Source organism: Gossypium arboreum, chromosome 6 (assembly GCF_025698485.1).
Source record: "Gossypium arboreum isolate Shixiya-1 chromosome 6, ASM2569848v2, whole genome shotgun sequence".
Lineage (NCBI taxonomy): Eukaryota > Viridiplantae > Streptophyta > Magnoliopsida > Malvales > Malvaceae > Gossypium > Gossypium arboreum.
Genome location: NC_069075.1, coordinates 141,972,467 through 141,990,943, shown reverse-complemented (window position 1 = coordinate 141,990,943; position 18,477 = coordinate 141,972,467). Strand labels below are relative to the sequence as shown.

Below are 18,477 nucleotides of genomic sequence, written 5' to 3'. Positions count from 1 at the left end.
ACATATAAAGATCAATTTTAAATAGTAAAAATGGATGAAATTTTTAAAAGAATGATGAATTTACTTTTTGATCTAATGTATAAGGACTAAATGGGACAAAATGTAATTTAACGCCTAGTATAAGGACATCCATTGTACTTTTATCAATAACAAGTGTTAATAATCCAAATTTGCTTAATTCAAACTGGAACGAACCTAAAATCAGGAGTGAAGTCACTAGTTTTGCCCCTTTAGTTAAATGAAATAATTTTAATTTTAACCCCTCTTAATAGTTAAATATCTAAATCTTCTCACTTGATCCGCTGGTTAATTGAGATAATTTTAATTTTAGCCCTTTAAATAATTATTTATTTAATTTAAACTTTTATTAATGATAAAATTATATTTTAACCCTTAATAAATCTAACAATTCAATTCAAACCCTTTTAATAATTTTTGAAGCTTTGGTCTTCGAAAATTTTATATTCTTTATCTCGATTCCCTTTAAAAATTCTTTAATTCCCTTTAATCTAAACTCAAAATTAACTTAAATAAATAACTCAAATTAACCTTAAATAAACCAATTTAAAAAATTTGAGTGTCAAACTCAAATGATCCAAAGCTCAAACTTTGAATACTTGATCCAAAATCAATATGATGCAACCAATAATTAATGCATGAGAAAAAGAAAGTAAAAGGACTATAACTATAATTAAGATGTTAACCATAGTAAATTAATCAATGAGTAAAACTAGGTAGAAAACACAACTTGGTCAAAACTAGCATTTAAAAACATCAATAATATTATTAAAATAATGTTAATTATTATTAATATTATGAAAAATAATATTTTTGAATAATTTCATTATAAGTTCGATCATATCTATTTTATTTTATACAATGTCTATAATTATTCATAATCCCTCCCCAACTCATAAATATGAGGATAATGTGCTTCAACGCACTCAAACTCACATCACTCTACATTAATAATAATATTTGTACTAATCAAGTTAAGACTTAATCCAAAAAAGAAATTAATATTAAATGGACGTAGGCAATTATTTTTTTTTTGCTTTGTCAAAGGGTTAGGTTTAAAAGAGGGAGAGTTCCTAGGTAAACATAAAAAAGAAAAAAAATTGAGTTTTGAAAATAACAACAAAACATTAATTACGTCATTGTTAATTAAAATTAATTGTATTTACTAAAGATAAATGAAGTCAAACCCTACACAACACTTAACAGTATAATTTTTTTTAGCTGTTGAGCTCAAAATTGAAAACGATTTCAGACCTTGAGACTTGAAAAATCTTATATATTATATTATATTTTGGGTAATTTGCTTCCATGGCCATTGAATTATTAAAAAGTTTTTGATTTAGTTATTTAACTTCAAAAATTTACAAAATGGTTAGTAAACTATTTGACAATTTTCATTTAAATTATAGGGCTGTTAAAATTATCACTTTATGACCTTCTTCGTTCTCACCTCTAGCACTAATAGAAAGGGTAAACTTTCCCTCCTCTTCTATAATTTAATTTTTTTTCATCAAACAGCTGAATGTCATCAATCTACAAATAAAAAGTCCAAACAACTTTCTGGTCTAATCTCCAGCACCGACCATTAAATCAACTTGGATTTGAGATATGTTTTTCTATTCGTTGATCGGTATTGTTCTACTGTACCAATTGACAAATCGTCACTCGAAGCTCGCTGACTGAACTTAAAAGAAAAGACTTAATAGTCTAGTGAATTAAATGAAAACATACAAATAGTTAGTGATCATTTTGTAACTTTTTAAAATTGAATGATCAAAATGTAAACTTACTAAATAATTTAGTGACCTTGAGTGTAATTTACCCTTATACTTTTTAGGCTTAATATAACATTCGGTACCTGAACTTGACAATTTTTCTTGATTTGGTATCTAGACCTTTTTTTTGGTCCAATTTGGTCCAAACTTGACATTTTTTCCTAATTTGGTACCTAATCATCTTCTTTGTTTGATTTGATATTTGAACTTGTCAAACTTTTTACAAATTACTCCAATATGCTACAAATGTTATTTTTTTATGAGGTAGCAAAAATAATTAATTTATGACCGACATGTGACGAGATGATATGATATTTTTTTGTATTTTATATATTTTATAACTTTTAGTTTTATTTAATTAATTATTTTATTAATCTAAAATAATGAATTTCTTTTAATTTGGGTTTTTAAACTCTTTTTATTTAATATTAATTAGTTAAGCATACCTCAATATTTATTTTTCAACATGAATTTCCTCTAATACTTACAATATTTTTGTAGCATAGCAAAAACATTTTAACATCATTAGTGTTTTATGTAATTTGTATAACGTTTAATAAATTTAGGTACCAAATTGAACCTAAAAAAAAGCTTAGGTACCAAATTAGGAAAAAAAATGCCAAGTTCAAATATCAAATTGGGCCAAAAATTATTTAGAAACCAAATTAGAAAAAATTGTCAAATTTAAGTACCAAATGTTATATTAAACCTATTTTTTTTATGTATTTTTATATATAACTAGATTTGAATAATTATGATATTGGAATGTTACTATCATTGTGAGCTTGCTAATTGGTCCGTCAAACTTGGTTGGGTGATTATTAATAACTTCAAGAAAGCGAAATACAGTATTGACCAAACCATATGATGCCAAAAGAAAATTTTAAATTTTTTTCACATTGGGAATAATTTTTAATTTAATTTAATTTACTACCTAATCAACAATAGATTCCATCAAAACATCCCAACATTAATTGAGTCAAGCTTTCAAATGTGGAACTAAAATACCCTTTCTATTTTGGATTCTATTGACTTTAACTTGGAGTCCTTTTCAATCTTTATTCGAGTAATTTTGAGTTTGAATTTAGGGGGTTGAAATTAATTGGGATTCAAGTAGGGATGGTGCTAAGGAAGCAAGTGCCTTAGCCTCAGAAATGGTGAAATTTTAATATAAGTCCTTTTAAAATTGTAAAATTATAAATTATTAAAATGATAAAATTACAATTTGATCCATCAAAAGTTATATAGTTGAGATTTTTTCCTAAAAAATTTCTATCTTCATCTTTTGGTTCAAGTTGGACAAATTCGTATGCATGGACAAATCCCTTTTTTTTTTTTTCTTCAAGAGCCAGAAGTAAATTATAAATGTTTGGGAGCTAAGATAAAATGTTGCCAACTTACTAACTTATATTCTTACAATTTTTAAAGGGGCTCTAAAGCAATTATACCAGTAAAAGTATCATGGAAACCATTGTACTAGGAGTTGGATTGCATTTTGCCTCCTTTACTAAAAAACCAAGCAAATTACCCCTTGTATGTTAGATCAAAGAGTAAATTGGTTATTCTGCTACAAAATTCATCCATTTCTACTGTTAAAAATCGTTCCATATACGCCAACATAAGGTACACATGGCAGGCCACGCGTAACTGTCTGGTTGTTCCATCAACTATGCCACTTTTTAGTAGTAGAAATAGATGAAATTTTTAACAAAAAGAATCAGTTTACTCTTTGATTTGATGTATAAGGACTACTTTATCAATTTTTTAGTAAATGAGGGCAAATGTATAAAGATCTCACCTTTTGAGTAATTCCACTATCATTAATCACGAATACAACAAGTGATTCACACTCGTCTTCCTCCAAGTATAAAGATTTCACATTTGTACTTAAATACTAAAACACTTACCTCCAAATCCTCCCCTTGAGAACTTGGGTGGTAAACACTTAACAATGTTTATACTTAACAATTTGCACTCTTTCACAAAATAATTCCTTAATGAACAGATTAGAATGCATTCAATAAGCTCTCATACAAAACATAACTCCTTGGAAATAGTTATTACAATCTCAAAAATCAAAGTACAATCAAGCTACATAATCTTCATCGATCTTCCATATTCTAAGGGTTGATTTGATTCACACGTATCAAATCCAATCTCCATATACCAATGATTGGTTTTCCATAAATGGACCAAATATCTCCAATAAAACAACACACAAACAGGTCCAAAGATTTTCTTTATTAAGTTACCAAATCAAATAAGGCAAGTATTTAACCAACTCAGTAGCGGTATGTAGTTGACACTACCGAGTGCCACTTAGCAACTCTCAGCACATTTTAACAAATCTTATATTAAAAAATTCTCTTTCTAGCAAAAAAAAATCAAATTGATGTGCGATTAATTCATGACACCAACTCAATCAATAACATAATAATAGTACAAATAGATAGATAGATGCCATCATGGACTTTTCTTCAAAAGACATCTTCTAACTCATCATAATGACGTTTTTTTTTTAATTTATTGAAAGAGTGTTTTTAAGAAGAAAATCATATAAACATCGGTTTTTTATAAAAAAAAAAATAGAGGTCAAATTATATCAAAGTAAAACATAGATACTAAATATCAAATTTAAGTATAAAAGAAGAACCAAATTAAGAATATGACCAAAATGACATAAAATAGATAATAATAAAGAGTGTTGAAATTTGAATGATCAATTTTCCTAATTTCAAATACCAAATTAGGAAAAAAATGCCAAGTTCAAATACCAAATTAGCAAATTTAAGTATCAAACATAGATACTACTCCATTTGCTACTTATTTTTGTTGCTTAATGCAACATTATCTCCCTTTGTGCAATAATCATCAGAAAATGACATAAAATAGTAAATAATAAAGAGTGTTGAAATTTGAATGATCAATTTTTCTTTTATTTAGTAAGTGGGATCTGCTGCCGACCGCCAATTGCAGCATTTTAAAATATTCCGCCAACCGGCCGGCCGACTAAGGCTTTCATTTGGGATTTCATTCATTTCATCGTTTTATATTTGTCGCTTTGGGAGGCAAAAATCAAATATGAAAATAAATAGCTAATATCCAATTAAACAGATTAAATCCAAATGTAGCTTTGGAAGAAGAAGGGAGTGATCAAGCACAAACATATATGGTTGAAATTACAATCTCATTAAATCACATTATATTTCAAATGTTTTGGACCAAAATATTAAATTCAAATAATGACTTTTGGTAGTTAAAAAGAAATTGGTATGTTTAGAATATGTATCGAATTTGATTTTCAGTATTCAAAATTCAAATCTGATCTGATTTGTGTGAATTTGATTTTCAGTATTCAAAACTCGAATCTAATCTGATTTGTGTTTCATGATGTTATATTATATGTTGGTACATTCAAATTTCGAGCAATTTTTTTTATAATGTAATGGGAATTGGGTTATTTATATTTGATCTCTAAATTTAATGTATTTTGCTTCTAAATCAATAGTTTGATTGATTCTAAGATAATACATGTATAATCAATTAAAAATAAAATTAACTTAATAAAAAGCATATCGGACTAAAAATTGAAATATATTTAGATTTAGACTAAAATAAATTTAAACTACACTTGTTTATGGGTCAGGTTAACTGTTCAAGCTTGAAGGCCTATTTGAAATATGGAAGGTCTTAAACAAAAAAAAATGAGACTTGAAAAATAGGATTGGGTAAAAATTAAGGCCCATGTTTATTTGGGTCAGGCCTTGGGCATAATTATTAGGCTTGCCCCAACCCGAGATATAATAATTATATTTATTATATATTCATAAGAGCTAATTGCACTAAACATCCTCAAACTTCAAAATATTTTAATTACATCCCAAACTATCAATGTTATATCAATTAAGTCCTTTTGTTATTAAAATTGTTAAACGACACATCAAATCCTATATAGCTAAATTTAAAATGAGAAATTTAAAGAAATGGAACATTATCACATAACTTTTAAGCGTAACAACTAAAAATAAAGTAATATTGAAAAAAATATATGAACAATAAAGCTTCTATAAATGCTTCAAAAACCTTAAAACAAAGATTTCTAAAACATCAATTTTTACAATATTCGTTTTTTCATAAATTTTTCATTTTAAATCATGTCACATAATGTCAATCATGTCATTTAACAATTAAATTAAGGATTTTAGTGACGAAATGACCTAATTGATATAATATCAATAGTTTAGAGATGTAATTAAAACAATTTGATGAAATTAACTCTATTTATAAATATGATGTCAATAAACCCAAACTCAAGTACCCAACCCAAAGTCCAAAACTCATTAATCTTAAAACTTAAATTTTAATCTAATAAATATAATTGTAGTAAATTATGTAATATTAGATAGATTATATTAATTTTATGTTTGATTTTAGTATATAATTTTAGATTATATTGAATTTAAGTTTGATTTAATATAATTTTGTGTTAATATTATTTTAATTAAATCATTTAGTAAAGTAAAAAATTAAATATTGGTGGGCTGAGTTTGGTTTGGGCAAAAAAATTAATGTGAACATTTTGTATAAGTCCGACCCAATTTGATCCGTGTACAAATCTAATATGAACACATCTCACATATTATAAGACTTAAATCCAAAATAATTGAGAGAATTTACATATAATATTTATGTATGATAAAATTCAAATTTTAACCGTGTAGATATTGTTAATCTTTAATTCATTAAAATTTATTAAATTAAAGAGTGAAAAATAAAGTTTAGGATACGTAATCTCTTTTTTTTTTCTTAAGTATTTACCAGAACGAGTTCAGTAACTAATTCTCCATATTATATATTAGAATTGTAATTTAATGCATGTAAATTTTAGAAAATAACTTTTAGCTAACACAATGGGTGCAAAAAGTTAAAGGTAAAGTATATTAAAGTTATTAAACTATCAGTAAGTTTACACTTTAGTCAGTCAATTTTAAAAAGTTACAAAAATAGTCATTAAACTATTCGAAAATTTTCATTTAAGTCATTGAGTTGTTAAAATCGCCATTGTATAGCCTTCTCCATTCTCACTATTGACACCAATTGAAAGGGTAAACTTCACCTCCTCTTCTACGATTTAGATTTTTGTTTCACGAAAAAACTTTGAATATCACAAATATGCGAACTAAAATCCAAACAGCTTTCTTCTTCAATCTTCAACACCGACCATTAGATCGGCTTGGATTTGTGATATGTTCTACTACTTGTTGATGGGTACTAGTCCATTGTACTGACTGTCGAATCATAGCTCGAAGCTCGCCAGCCTGACTTAACAATCCAGTGACTTAAATGAAAACTTTTGAATAGTTCAGTGACTATTTTGTAACTTGTTGAAGTCGAGTGACCAAAATGTAAACATACTAATAATTCAGTGACTTTAGATGAATTCACCCGAAAAAGTTAAAGCACACATAAAATTTGGAGTCCCAAAGGCCCATTGCTCATGATATACTAATCGGTATTTTCAGGGCTTATTGAAGGCCCTAAACAGAAACAATTAAACAAAACAAAACCATCTGCTCGTCGCAGATTCAGATCGAAAATTGGGGCCAAAAAATACGAAGAAAAATGACGATGTTTCACTTCTTCAATTGTGCGATCCTCACTTTCGGTCCTCACGCCGTCTACTACTCCGCCACTCCCTTGTAATGTCCCTTCTTCCTCTCTTTTTTTGCCTCATTTTTATGTAATTTTTGTGATTTGTTAATCGATTAAAGCATTTTTTTAATATCGTTTAATTTTTGTAATTTAATAATAAATTAATACTGATCTGGTGTTCAATTCAAAATTTGAATGAAAAACAGAAGCTGTTTCGATAAAAAATGTTTCTTTAAAAAAAAAATTCCACTGTTAAGTAGTAATTGCTAAAATGAACTAAGATCTAGAGCGAAATGTTTAATTAGTTTGATTAAAATGCTGAAAAATATTATGTTGAAGGAATTTGTTATTTTCTACTATAATTATGGCGATGGTAATTTATGAATCAGTGTATTTAACAGTAAATCATGTTTATGTAGATCGGAGTATGATACTCTTGGTACTTCTGTTAAAGCTGCCCTTGTTTATCTTGGAACAGCTTTGGTAAAGGTGAGTACGTGCTAAAAATCTTTACTCTTGTGTTTCTCGTCACTCTATTTGGATTGTTAATTTGTTTTTTTTCTTTTGGCTTTAATATGGTGGCAGCTTGTTTGTCTCGCAACGTTTTTGAAGGTTTCTGAGAATGATGGCTTCGATCCGTACCAGGTACTTCTGTTTCTTTTGTTCTTAAATCGGAATTTACATGGAAGAACGTAGATATTGGGCGGATTATTTTTTTGTGATGTAGTTGAAGATAATCGTATTCTAAAGTTAGAAAATATTTTGAAAATTAGTACCACTTTCTTATTTATAGTTGCATGCTGTAGGTTACAGATGTAGCGTGTGCCATGTAGTAGTACTATGAGTCTTTTTTGGAAACAATCTATGAATTTAAACTTATCAACAATTTGTGTTGTTTTCGTTATTTTCAGGAACTTTTGAAGGCAGTGATTGGTTTTATAGATGTTGCTGGTCTTTATTTTGCCTTAACACAGTTGACTCATAGGAACATCTCTCAAAATCATAAATTTCAAGCTGTTGGACTTGGTGAGTGAGATTGACTCGGTCATCTTACTTGAAAATAATGTGAATCTTTGAAATTTGGTCTTACTAGTAGATGAATGAACTTATATTTGAAAATGTGGCAATGAAATGCTCTGTTTACTCGAACTCAGGTGTGAGTGTTGAATACGGGTTGCATCAGATACAGATGTGCTTAGATTTTTCTTAGTTTTGCATCTATCCAACGTATTTTCTAAGTTTTTCTATGTATTTGCAGCATGCTCTAAGCTTATATCCCACATTCATATGTCGAACATGGGTATTTCAAGAAGAATGAAATGTCTTAGCGAAATAGCATATATATTATGGTTCTTTTCACTTTTCTTAATTCTTGAGCACTATGGCTTCTTTCTTTTATGTTGATAGGATGGGCATTTGCTGATTCGGTTCTACATAGATTGGCACCCCTTTGGGTGGGAGCTAGAGGACTTGAATTCACTTGGGATTTCATTCTACAAGGCTTGGAAGCAAATGCTAATTTGGTATGTATATTTCTTCAATGATTGGAACATTTCTTTTGTGACCAGCTTGTCGGCATTCTTGATGTTATATCAGTAGTTTGTTTCTAAGTGCTTTCACAAATTAGAAAAAAACGACCATGTAACGGCTAGAATTTATCTCTATCCTTTTATCAATTCAGGTGTTAAGTATATCTCTTGCTGCATTGGGATCTTTAATGTGGCTTCGCAAAAACAAGCCCAAGACTTTGATTCCCATAATATACGCATGTGCCGGAATCGTTGCTACCATGCCATCCATTACAAGGTCTGTTTTAACTTTCTCTATACATGGCCGCCTTTGCAATGAATACTAGATGATAATTTTTCGGTTTTTGGTTGGCTAAATCTCGGCAGCTATCTAAGGCGAGGATTGGGATGGCACTTCCCGAAGGTGGTAGTCTTCGAATTGTTCACGTCTTTGAGTATGGCTTTCATTAGTTGGCAATTGTTTTCTGCATGCCAAAGGCCCTCTTAATGAGGAGCACAGTTTATACCCTCCACTTGATGTTTGAAAGAGATTTTATTGCCTATCAATTTTTCAATCATCTTTGATGTACTGTTGGAACTATCTTAACATCAATCTGTAAGATTTTTGCCAATGGCAGAAAAACTCAGATTTTGTATCTCTAGAAAAATTAGCGAGAAAAAAAAAAAAGATTTTGGATGTAGAATCTGGGAGCATTATTGTTTTATACCTCATTCTTCAATGACCTTTTACATCACATAAAAATGTTGGCATTAATTTGGAAATTTACATGTTCTGTATGATGGATTGGATCTTCTTTACCTACATATATGGGGTTGTTGGTATTGTACTAGTATGCAGGGACGAAGCATTTTTCTTAGTTTGTGCATTTTTGAAATTTTGAAAATTTAATTCTAACCAAACAGTGGCAATTAAATACGATTGGTTAAATTTTACTATTGATCTTGTCCTGTGTGTAAAGTTAAAAATTTAGTCTATGTTCTAAAACATAAAATTTTGAAATTTTAGTCTTAATGTTAACAATTGTCATTAAATCTATTAATCAATTTATTTATTTTTTGTTTTTAATAGGTGAAGACAACCGCTTGAATTGATATGTTTAACACATTAAATTTTGAAAATAACAAGTTTAACTTAATGAATTTATAGTTATAGTTGTCATTTAATTAGGATTAATTTTAAAATTCTAAAATATAGGAATTGAAAACTGACTAAATTAAAATACAAATAAATCCAAACTTAATCAAAATAAAGGGTCAGATAACATAATTTAATAACTCAATATAATACATTGAAATGTGCATTCAATGCTATGGTACTAAATTCTCTTGGTTGTACAGATGTTTTTTAAAATTTTTATTATTATTTAATTTAGTACTTATAATAATTAATTGATTTTATTTATTTCAAAATTATTTTGATCGCACAAACCAGCAAAAATTCACATCAACATTACACCAAGGACCTAAAAGAAAAGAAAAAACAAGGGGTTGTGCTCACTCCTCGGATTCCTCTAGCCATGCTTCAATACGCAAAAGAACAAACCCAACTGCAACCCCAACCAAAACGAGTCCATTCATTATAGCCGCAATCTTGAATATCTCAGCCGTTTCATTGCACGTAGACGATAAACCACCACCACCCTTTCTTCCTTTGTCATTCCCTTTCAAGTTGCTAACAACATGAGCAAACCACTTCTCGGTACTCACCGGCATCCCAAGTGAAACCACGTTGTTATGTGCTTTCAATCCACCATAGCAACTCATTCCACCAATGTAAACCACTTTGGATGTTGTTTTTCGAGCTTTGCTGCCGTAATTCACCACCGACGCGATGACCGTGGTTGGAGCGACAACAGCCGAAGTACTTGTTGCCATGTTCACAAAGCTATAACCTTTTCTGGTGAGTTGGATCGTGTAGGATGTTGGAGATAGAGGAGAGGGAAGAAAAAGATAGTGTGGCGTATGTAGGGAGTGATTTTGGATAAGGTATGTTGGATTTTGGTTGGCTGCCAAAACATGAGATGAGAATATGATGGGCCCTTTAAATGGAACAAATTTATTCTATTAGCCTAGAAATCGGTAAAAGTATTATGAAGATTCTTATATTAAGAGTTAGATTGTATGTTATCATTTTTATTTAAAAAAAGGATAAATTAGTTCCTTTACGTTAAATTAAAGAATAAACTAGTCTTTTCTGTTAAAAATTACATCTATTTCTACTATTAAAAATTGGTATAACTAATAGAATAACCAGACTACAAGTGACGTGTCATGTGTACCTTATGTTGGCATATAGGAATCAGTTTTTAACAGAAGAAATGGATGGAAATTTACTCATTTTTTTTTAGTGTAAGGACAAAACGCAATCTGACCCCTAATATAAAGACTTCCATAGTATTTTTACCCCTAAAAATCCAATTCAACTAATTAAAATTTAAATTTAATTCAATTCAATTTAACTACAAAATCAATTAATACGAACTTCTCCAACTTGAGTCCTCATATATTTGACCTAGAAATTATCCAAACAAAAAATGATCGTAACATGAAAATAACTAAACCCACAACCAAAATAAACTGCAAAAGTAATTTGAAAAACTTAAATTTAAATATCAAATTTGAAATTATCTAATTTCAAAATAATCCAAACTCAAAAACCAAACTAACATATAAAAAATTTATGAGAAATAACTATTTTAATCCTATGAAAAATGAATATTAGTATTTTCTATTTTCAGTATCTTTTAAAATTTTTTGATAATCGGTAATTATATTGGATCCTAATTAGATTAGATGCTTAACGGAAGATAAAACTCTTCCAATCTTGTTTTCTTTGTTTACAAGACACGAACTTATCTTAAGGAATGTCAATGTTTCCTTGAGTTTATTTTGAGGGTGAGTCAAATGTGAAAGCATAAATTCTCTTTTAGATTTATTTTGATTATAGTTAATTATTTTGTTCCATATTTATAATAATTTATTATTAAAATTATATAATTCTTTTTATATATTTACAATTGACTCGTACACCCGTAACAGAAACAAATCACTATCAACTCACACCACAAACAAGACTACCCCATCTAATAGCATTAGCCCAAGAGCCGAGTATTTTATTAACTCAGTTCTTAGTCATTATTGGAAGTCATATTCCATTAGTAAAAGTACTATGAAATCCCGAAGTATTAGGAGTCGAGTTGCTTTCTGTTCTCTCTATTTAAAAAATTGGTAAATTAGCTCTTAAGTATTAGACTGAAAAGCGAATTGATCTTTTTTGTTAAAATTTCATCCATTTGTATTGTTAAAATTTAACGTACTAATCAAACTACGACACATGGCATGCTACGTGTACCTCATGCTGACGTACAATAATCAATTTTTAACAACAAAAATGAACGAAAATTTTAACAGGACTAGTTTGCTCTTTGATCTAATATACAAGAATGAATTTGTAATTTTTTTAAGTAGAGAAGACAAAATGCAATCTAACTCCTAGTACAAGGGTCTCTACGATACTTTTACATATTTAATTTTCTTTCAATTGTTTTGGACCAACCAAAAAAATCAGTAAAAAGAAAAGAAACTTAATTGAATTTGAATCATATATTGAAATTATTTCAAGCAAAGCTTATTGTAGGTTCAATGGCACATATAAACACCCAAACCCCCACCCCCCCCCCCCCAGAAAAAAGGACTTCTCCTTATACCCAATGTCAAATTTCTTGCATATGACAGTGACTTTACCTTTTACCTATAAAACATCATTGAACTTAGCATAAAATGGACAAAAATGGTAGATTAGAAAACAGGGACTAAGATTGGAAAATACAAAATTTTGTTGACAAAATATACCATTTACTAATTTAAGTCATGTGATGAGTCAACAAAACCCACATACCTAACTCACAATCCCACACAATTATCATACAAAAATAAGGTCACCATAATGAAAAAATATGATCATAGATATGCATGAATTTCAAGTTCATCATCAAACTATATTTTTGTGTCTTGAAAATCCCTTCTTCTTTTTTTTTTTTCTCAATTCTATTTTGCATTACAAATTACTTGACTCTTAAGCTAACATGCCAATTGTAAACCAAACTCTACATTACACTAAAAAAACCCATGATTAAAAACACCCGAAAAAGGCAAAAAACAAAAGACACACCTCGGTTTTACGAGAGCAAATCCTCTTGGACTCATGTTCCTGAGCCTTCAGATATCGCGGATAAATCGTTTTCTTCGATGAATGATGGATTAAGAAACTTAGCCACAAAAGCCCATGTCTTGTAAACATCTTCAAAGTTGGTTAGGAAACCGAGTGATGCTGTAATTACTTTAACTCGAAAGAATAAGCTTTTTCCGTCTCGGCAATTGTTAGCCATTGGTTGACAAAGGGCTGAATCTTCGAGCTCGAGTTCCTTGCATTGTTGCTTCACGTTGTCCACAACTCGTACGTGACTGAGTATACCGATGCCAAGAGAAATACCGCTCTTCTCAGCTAGCTGCTGAACGATTTCCGGGTCAATTAGTCGTCCTCCGTTGCTGTCACGCACGTTGAAGGCTACGGCTGCACCTCTTTCGTATTTGATCTTTGGGCCATATATTTGCACGAGATGGACTCCCTTGCTTTCATCTGAACTAGGTAACCGAAGTTGAACTAAAGACGTAACGAGCCAGTTGATCAGGTAACGTAGTCTAAGAGTCGTTTTGTTTAGACCCAACATGTTGACGTGGTCGAGGTGCCGGCAAATGATCTCAGGTTCCTTTCTACTGCACTCTTGGTCATCGTAATCGTAGTCTTCATCGGTACCGGATTCATCATCAGGCAAGGTAGTCAACGAAACTTCACCAGGCTCCAACCGGCTCGGAATTTCAATACTGCTGTCTTCCATGCTAAAAGATACCTTGCGACCCAAGCTTGCCACTTGGTCGTCATCATCAAAACCGAAAAGTCTACCATTGGCGAACCTGCTCCCTTCTCTCCCGCCCAACAGTCTAAACTCACCCTCAGTCTCTCTCCTAATAGCACTTTCCTTCTCGAACATACCATTCTTCGGTTTGAATCCATTTACCTTAGAACTCAAGGTAGAATTAACTATGTCCGACTCAACGCTGATGCCGGATTCTTCTTCAATCTCCCCGTACTGAGAATCTTTATGCTTCCCATCATCTCCTGAAGCAGGGTCCATTTCAGCAGGCTGCTCTTCAGGGATCTCAGTAATTTGGTCTGGCTCATGTGACACGGACAATACAGCTGCATCAAAAGATAACACTGTATCACCCCGCGATCTCATGTTTATTTTCTTGTCATCACAAACCGGACTCGTAGACAATCTCGAAGTCATTATTGGAGACAATCTCTTATTGTTTCTCTTCCCGGAAAACCACGACGGTAGTAGGGTCGAATCTGTTTTCAATCTGGTTAGTTGACCAGAATTATCAGACCCTAACGGACTCTGCCCCAAATCAATCCAATACGAATTGTCCAACGATTCATCTTCACTAAAAATCGGACTTTTCATAAGATCACCAACCGAAAGATTCTCAGCTTCCTCGAAAATAGTACTTGCTCCGTCTCTATCCGAGCTATTATCATGATCCATCTCAGTTTCAAACACATCCCTAACTTGATTTGAAGTAAAAACACCCGAAAAAGCCGGCATTTGAGACCCACCATTCCTCTCCGGCAACCCTTCTTCCTCATGTTTACCTCTTTCATCATCAAGTCCAACTAAAACATCAAGTCCGTCAATAGAATCACTCAAATACTGCGGATAAACCGGTAATATCTTCACCAAACCAGACCCGGTATGTCCATACGGTATCTGCAAGCTCGCCATCACAGATTTCTTAATCAAAAGACAACCGAAACCAGTCGGATCATAACCAAACAACCTATAGAATGAAGTGATAATAAAGTCTGGCCTAAACAGCGACAAACCAAGTGAATCCATATCTTTAGGACCTAAGGAACCGGCATCAAGCAATGTATGCCAATGGTTTTGTTGAGCAAGTGCCATCCATTGATACGAATACTTTGCACCCGTCACTCTAGATTGAACCGGAAACACGAAAAGACCATTAGCATGCCCTTTCTTCCTCTTTTTCTTATTTGAAATTTGCTTCCTCAACTCCCTAGAACATAGCTTCAACGAAGGCCATTTAAACCAAGCATTGTAAACCTTAGCACCTTTCTCTTTAGCACATTGAGCCATCCAAATTACAGATTGACTTTCATGATCAAACATGGTCAAAAGTTTCTTATTTGTCTGAAAAGGATAAACTTCAGCCAACAATTTAAAAGCAGACCCTCTACTAACAGTAAAAACAAGACCATATTCATTACAAGGTATGTTCAAATGCTCCAAAATCCTAGTCTTTATGTCATGTTCCATGGTACCAATCTCAGCACCACCATATAAAGCATGATTACTCAAATTTGCAGTCACTTCAGACAAATTAAACATAGTTGAATCCCAATTCAGTTGTGTTTGGTTATAAGAAAACAAACCAAAACCACAATAATCAAGACATACCTTAACTGAAGATTCAGACAAGTGACCATATTCTTCCATTCTCAAATGATCAACTTTTTCAGTACCCTGAAACTTAGGGTACACTGTAATGAACTTTGAAAAAGCATCATTGAAGCTTGGAATTGAATCTTTTGAACAAAAAATACGGTCTGCAACAAGAGAAGTAGCATTCAAGAACTCATTTTGAGCACGAAGTCTAGCTAATGATCTTGACCGTCCATTGGAACCATCTTGATTTAATGATGATGGATCAATGTTTTGTGATTTTGAAAGTGACCCATCTTCAGATGCTTCTTCAAGTGCTTCTTTAAGCTTATTTTCTTGTAATTGACGAAGGACTGATAAACTAGAACCACCACCATTGTTTCTTCTTTTGGTCTTCTTCTTCTTCTTCTTCTCTGCTATTAAAGCTGCACAATGAGATATTGGTTTCCATAGTGAAAAATGCATGAATGGTTGCTCCTTTTTTTTTTCACAAGAACCAAACTTTTCTTGGGCAGTTTAATTCAAAGAACCAAACATTCAAATGGGGTTTATGTTTTTTGGTTTTCAAGATTCAAGCTTTAACTTTTTTTTTTTTCTAAAGCCCTTTACTTTATTGCCTAAAAACATTCAAAAAACCAAAGATTGTTGAACACTCAGAGCTTTAATAAGATCAAAAGGAATAAAAAGCAAAGATAAGAATTAAACAAATAAAAAAAAAGCTTTAGCTTTCATCAAAGAATTCATCTTTAGAATAAGAACCCTTAACTTTCAATTCAAATTCAACTTAACCCCCCCAAAGATACAAAACCCAGATTTGAAGACATTAAAGGAGAAAACACAATGAAGAAGAATGGGAAGAAAATGGGGTTTTTTCTTTTTTCAATAAAATTTTTTATAAAGGAAAAAGGTGAATCCTTTGAGACCAATCAATTCCTACATTTACTAATGGCAGTTAATACAAACATGTCTGCATTGAATGCTGTTTGCTGCTACCTTCCTTCCTTTGCCCACCATTATTATTACAACCTTGCTTTTTTTGTGTACCATATTTGCCCCTCACATTCAATAAAATATTTAAAAAAAACTCCTTTCAGTGTTCTTTGCTTAGTTTTTTTAGTCAAACTCTTGGTTTTAAGTCTTTTTGACAAATATGGAAAAATCAATGATAAAAACAGAAAAGATCCGAGTTGAAATGATGCCATGGTTGCTTATAACATTTCCTCTCATAATTCTACCCAAAAAAACGAAAAATTAATTATTATACACTTACATTAAATAGTAAATTAATTTTATCTGTTAAAATTTTTATTTATTTGTACTGTTAAAATTTGAAATAATAACATCTAATGTGTCATATATAGTTCATGTTGACGTTCAAGGCAAGGACCAAGCTATAAAATTTGGGGAGAGCAAAATTAAGTTGTATAATTTTATAAGAGCTAAAATACAATTTTATTATTTTAATAACTTATATATTTATGGTTTTTAAAAGATTAAATGAAAATTGTCATTTTAGGAGTCAAAATATAATTTTATCATTTACTAATTTAAAATTTTATAAATTTTAAAGGTCTAAAATTTAAATTTTCAACTTTAGGGGACGGAGTCCATAGCAACCTCTGCTACTAACTTTAATCTAACATATAAGGGTTTTTATGATACTTTTACCTGCATTATCTTATATTGCGAGTACATTTTGAAATTTTGAGTAGGTTAATCATTTGATTTTATTATTTTAATTAATTTTGTATTTGTATTGTTAAAAATAAAAAATCCCTTTTTTCAAAATTTATGAAACACAATAGAGGTCATTTTAAATTATATTTATTATATTTATTTCTTAATATATTAATTATAAATATAAATTATGATATGAGTTATTATAATAATGATTTATAAATATATTTTAATAACATATATTCTCTTTTTAATATATACAAAATTGTAATAAAATTATCATAAATTATCATAATTGTATAGAAATTGAGTTTAAAGCTAAAAATATTAAAATAATTAAACTTGTTCAAAATAATTCTATAACTATGGCGATTTACTAAAAATAATTATAAGTAATTTTACATCCGTCTCCCAAATACCAAACTCTAACCAAACGAACCAAATAGCATAATTTAACATATATGATATTTTATCTTATAATCTTACATTCTCGAAATCGTATTACCAAAAGCAATCTTACATTTCTTAAACTAAACACACCTGATGGTTTACATAATCACACTGAATTTTGATTATATTCAAAATCAAGTCAAGTCAAACCGTAAAACAATTTTTCTACCTTTTTTTTTAATCTACAATACTTAAACTCGAATTTCTTACTATTTAACTCGATAATCTCTAATAAAATAAGTTTAAATCATTGAAGAATCACATAATTTTGAATGTGACATGTAATGTAAGTACCCCATCCAATCATGCATCATGCAATAATTCAAAGTTGTTGTTAGTATTATTTTTCTTTTAAAGGGAAACTAGGAAACATGATTTAGAATTTAGATTGAATCTTTGGCCCACCATTCCTCCAATTTTTACCTAACTAATAATGTTTATAGCCAATTTCTATAAATAAATAAAAGGGTAGGAATGTCATTTTGAGTTCCAACTGTGATTTTTATCGCTTAGGATTCCAACCAATTTTTTTGGAAGAATATTTGAAAATAGACACTATTCATCTAATTCCTTTTCGACATTTTCTCACATTAAATTATGATTTTTTTATTTAATATCTTATTATTATACAAAAAATTATATGATGTTATTTATAAATATTTATATCTATATATTATATATTAAAGTCGATTAAATCTTAGTTCGATTGACATCGATATTATTGTCAACACAGAAAGACGTAGATTTGAGTGCGTTGAAGCGTAGCATTCTTTTATTATAAATTAAGGAGAAGCTATACCTAATTTTAGATGTTGTATCAAAAAGAACAAATAATCTTGAAACTGTTAA

At 30.2% G+C, this 18,477-nt stretch overlaps 3 protein-coding genes across 3 annotated transcripts; 1 reads left to right on the top strand and 2 right to left on the bottom strand.

The window, feature by feature from the left end:
- The first annotated feature begins 7,297 nt into the window (after window positions 1–7,297).
- Window positions 7,298–9,716, top strand: LOC108481977 (uncharacterized). Its single transcript, XM_017785078.2, has 7 exons — window positions 7,298–7,492; window positions 7,865–7,934; window positions 8,031–8,090; window positions 8,357–8,471; window positions 8,853–8,968; window positions 9,127–9,251; window positions 9,341–9,716. Exons 1-7 carry the CDS (start codon window positions 7,416–7,418, stop codon window positions 9,459–9,461), a joined length of 684 nt encoding a protein of 227 aa, XP_017640567.1. The 5' UTR covers window positions 7,298–7,415; the 3' UTR covers window positions 9,462–9,716.
- Window positions 9,717–10,350: 634 nt separating this feature from the next.
- On the bottom strand, window positions 10,351–10,997 carry LOC108482281 (uncharacterized). Its single transcript, XM_017785407.2, has one exon. It carries the CDS (start codon window positions 10,847–10,849, stop codon window positions 10,469–10,471), a length of 381 nt encoding a protein of 126 aa, XP_017640896.1. The 5' UTR covers window positions 10,850–10,997; the 3' UTR covers window positions 10,351–10,468.
- Window positions 10,998–12,943: 1,946 nt separating this feature from the next.
- LOC108483497 (uncharacterized) lies at window positions 12,944–16,679 on the bottom strand. The gene has a single exon (XM_017786938.2). The coding sequence runs from the start codon at window positions 15,964–15,966 to the stop codon at window positions 13,177–13,179; it is 2,790 nt and encodes a 929-aa protein (XP_017642427.1). The 5' UTR covers window positions 15,967–16,679; the 3' UTR covers window positions 12,944–13,176.
- Between the last annotated feature and the right edge of the window lie 1,798 nt (window positions 16,680–18,477).

Excerpts from the sequence above, each read along its gene's own strand:
- LOC108481977 (XM_017785078.2), top strand. The coding sequence starts at position 7,416 with ATGACGATGTTTCACTTCTTCAATTGTGCGATCCTCACTTTCGGTCCT. Across the intron at positions 8,472-8,852 it reads ATTTCAAGCTGTTGGACTTG|GATGGGCATTTGCTGATTCG; the intron begins GTGAGTGAGATT and ends TTATGTTGATAG. Across the intron at positions 9,252-9,340 it reads ACCATGCCATCCATTACAAG|CTATCTAAGGCGAGGATTGG; the intron begins GTCTGTTTTAAC and ends AAATCTCGGCAG.
- LOC108482281 (XM_017785407.2), bottom strand. The coding sequence starts at position 10,849 with ATGGCAACAAGTACTTCGGCTGTTGTCGCTCCAACCACGGTCATCGCG.
- LOC108483497 (XM_017786938.2), bottom strand. The coding sequence starts at position 15,966 with ATGCATTTTTCACTATGGAAACCAATATCTCATTGTGCAGCTTTAATA.